Source organism: Nomascus leucogenys, unplaced genomic scaffold (genome assembly GCF_006542625.1).
Source record: "Nomascus leucogenys isolate Asia unplaced genomic scaffold, Asia_NLE_v1 001727F_26335_qpd_obj, whole genome shotgun sequence".
In the NCBI taxonomy this organism is placed as follows: Eukaryota; Metazoa; Chordata; class Mammalia; order Primates; family Hylobatidae; genus Nomascus; species Nomascus leucogenys.
The window spans coordinates 16,641-19,402 of NW_022096284.1; the positions used below are offsets into that span (position 1 = coordinate 16,641).

General features: G+C 47.3%; 1 protein-coding gene across 1 annotated transcript; it reads left to right on the top strand.

Annotated features, from left to right (window-relative positions):
• Positions 1-578: 578 nt before the first annotated feature.
• On the top strand, positions 579-1,205 carry LOC115833871 (histone H3.Y-like). Its single transcript, XM_030808689.1, has 2 exons — positions 579-617; positions 738-1,205. Exons 1-2 carry the CDS (start codon positions 579-581, stop codon positions 1,203-1,205), a joined length of 507 nt encoding a protein of 168 aa, XP_030664549.1.
• The last annotated feature ends 1,557 nt before the right edge of the window (positions 1,206-2,762 follow it).

The following is a 2,762-nucleotide window of genomic DNA, read 5'->3' on the forward strand; positions in this document are numbered from 1 at the left end:
CAAGATGAATTTTGGGTGGTGACAGCAAAACCGTATGAACCACCACCTATGATCCATCCCATAATGCATACTCCAGATATCTTCCCCTCTTTTGAGTGTTGGAGGAACCCATGAACTTAGTTTTTCATACCTTGATTAGGTTACAAATCTGTGAACCCGTAAATACAATGGAAGGTAACACCACCCTTGGGTGTGGCACAACCCATAGACTTGATAAGCTTTCACTGTGGGGGGGGGGGGGAGGGAGAACCTCATTGGTGCTCTTGCCCTGCCTCCCACCTCAGGATGATGCAGAGATCCTTTGAGCTGACACCTGGGCATGTCATCCCCTTACCCCCAGGACAGCACTCAGCCCTGACCAGCTACTTTGTAGGGTGGGATGGGGACAGCTCATTCTCATTAGGTTAAAAATCTCGTGAAGCAATGAGTGCAATGGAAGCTAGCCAGGTGGCTCTAATGCAATCATCACAGCAAATTATAAGACTCTAAACTTGTTGAGACCACAGAGCAAGACTAGCTGCAGGAAGATTCCCACTGCGGGTGTGTAGACCTCGGAAGCCCAGGACCCCACAGGGTGAATGAGCATCCTGACCTCTGACCCGCAGACCTGTGAGCAGGTAAGTCTAGGGCTGGATTGAAAGGGGCTAAGCGTGAGGATGCGTCTTCTGCACGGATCTCAAGTCACAGGCTCTCTGAATCCTGTCCACAAACCCACCGCCCTCGCTCCCTGACGCCAGAGCCGCCTGCAGCTGGTCAGGCTCAGCCCAAGGACAGGGGAGAGGCCGCCCTGCACCACAGCAGACATCAAGCAGAACACTCACAAAGCCACCACCTGGGAGGCCCCCAGAAAGCCCCTGGCCACCAAAGCTGCCGGCAAGAGGGCGCCGCCTACAGGAGGGATCAAGAAGCCCCACGGCTACAGGCCTGGCACCCTGACGCTTTACAAAATCAGAAAGTACCAGAAGTCCACTCAGCTGCTCCTGCGCAAGCTGCACGTCCAGTACCTGGTGCGCGAGATCGCCCAGGCCATCAGCCCGGACCTGCGCTTCCAGAGCGCAGCCACTAGCGCCCTGCAGGAGCCCAGCGAGGCCTACCTGGTGCGCCTCTTTGAAGACACCAACCTGTGTGCCATCCATGCCAGGCACGTGACATTTACGCCCAGAGACATGCAGCTGGCCTGCCGCCTCCGTGGAGCGGGTACTTAAGAGCTCACTCTCCTGGGATACCTTGCACTCTAGAGGGCTTCGCTTCTGTTTTGTTTTTTGTTTTTGTTTTCTCTTCTTTCAGTTACTGGTAGTTCTGATGTTAGAAGTTTTATTCCGTTCTGGTTTCTTTTCCCCCATGGGGTCCAAAAGTAGCTAAGAATATGATTGGGAGTGGAAACATAAGCAGAAATCACAGGTAGTGACTGTGTTTCTATTTGCTTTTATTCGTAAACTTTTATTCTGCATTGAGGGTCTAATGCATTAGTGTTGAGTGGAAATGTCTCAGTGAGCAAGTTTCAGCACTTCAACTCTACATCAATTGTCAATACATTTGCTCTTTTGTTTGGAGAATGCCTCATTTAGACTATTTACAAGCAAATACATTTCTTCTTGATGGAAACTCGATGATATTTTTCGCTCTTGATCAAACAGTAGATGAGACCCACACTTTGAAATTTTCTATATGCAGCCACATGGTTTCAATGTTCCTGTCTCCTGGGCTGTTCCTGCTAGTTTGCTATGAAAATACATCCAACTCTACTTTCTAAAAAGTGAACAGACTCTCTATCCACAAGTCACTTCACATTACAGGAGGCAGAACAGCCAGTGTGGGTCTGTTTGTGGGTAGGAAAGAGAGACACTTATTAGAAGTTTCTAATGCAGTCCGTCACTGGCAGGTCAGCATTCTAGAACATGTCATGGTTATGGCCATGGCCATGACTGGAATAACCAGGGCCTTATTCAGGGAGGTGGTAGAAGCAGCCCTCGGTGTGTGTGAGATGGGGAATCAGACGCCCCGCTGCAGCCCAAGCATTGGAAGGAGGCTGTTCACAGATGAAAATCCAAGGGCCACTTCAACATCTAGTACAAAATAATTGTCTTCTTCTGGGCCCCAGTCTAGATAGAAAGGCCTGTTCTTAAAGGACAAAGGACTGAATCCACTGTTTCTATGACAGGACTGCCTGTGCCCTGCACCTTCTGTGTTTTAGTCTAGGCTGAATTGACCTACAATTTTAACGTCTTTCTCCAACTGTTTCATTGATCTCGTCTAGATGAAGGCAGCAGCTTCTTTCATAATTACTTTGACTAAATATTTGTGCTTCTGGGGGCATATAGACACATTTTTCTGTTTCTTTCTACCTGAAAGAAAAAAAGTTGTGTGGGTCCAAAGCGTCCTGGGGACAGGACGCTACTTTCAGAGAGAAAACCTCTTCCAAGAGACATGTGTTTTCATACTGAAGCCTGGAGCCGCAATGTCTTAGCTTTTATGCTTGCTGCTTGATTTCAATAGGTGAAGCCTCCAGAAACTATTTCCTTATGGTAGTCTATCCAGAGGCTGTGTCCTGAGCAGGAGACTGGAATTGATTTGAATGAATGAAATTTGAATGAATGAAAATTGAATTTTAATTTGTCATCCACTGAACTATTTTCTGACTTTTGCAAGAATGAAATTAAAATTACACACCAAGTTGTTGTCTAAAATGACTTTATTCACATTGCTACCAAGATTGTTTTATGTCAGGGGGGCCCTTTGATAATATTAAAATGGTAAAGTAT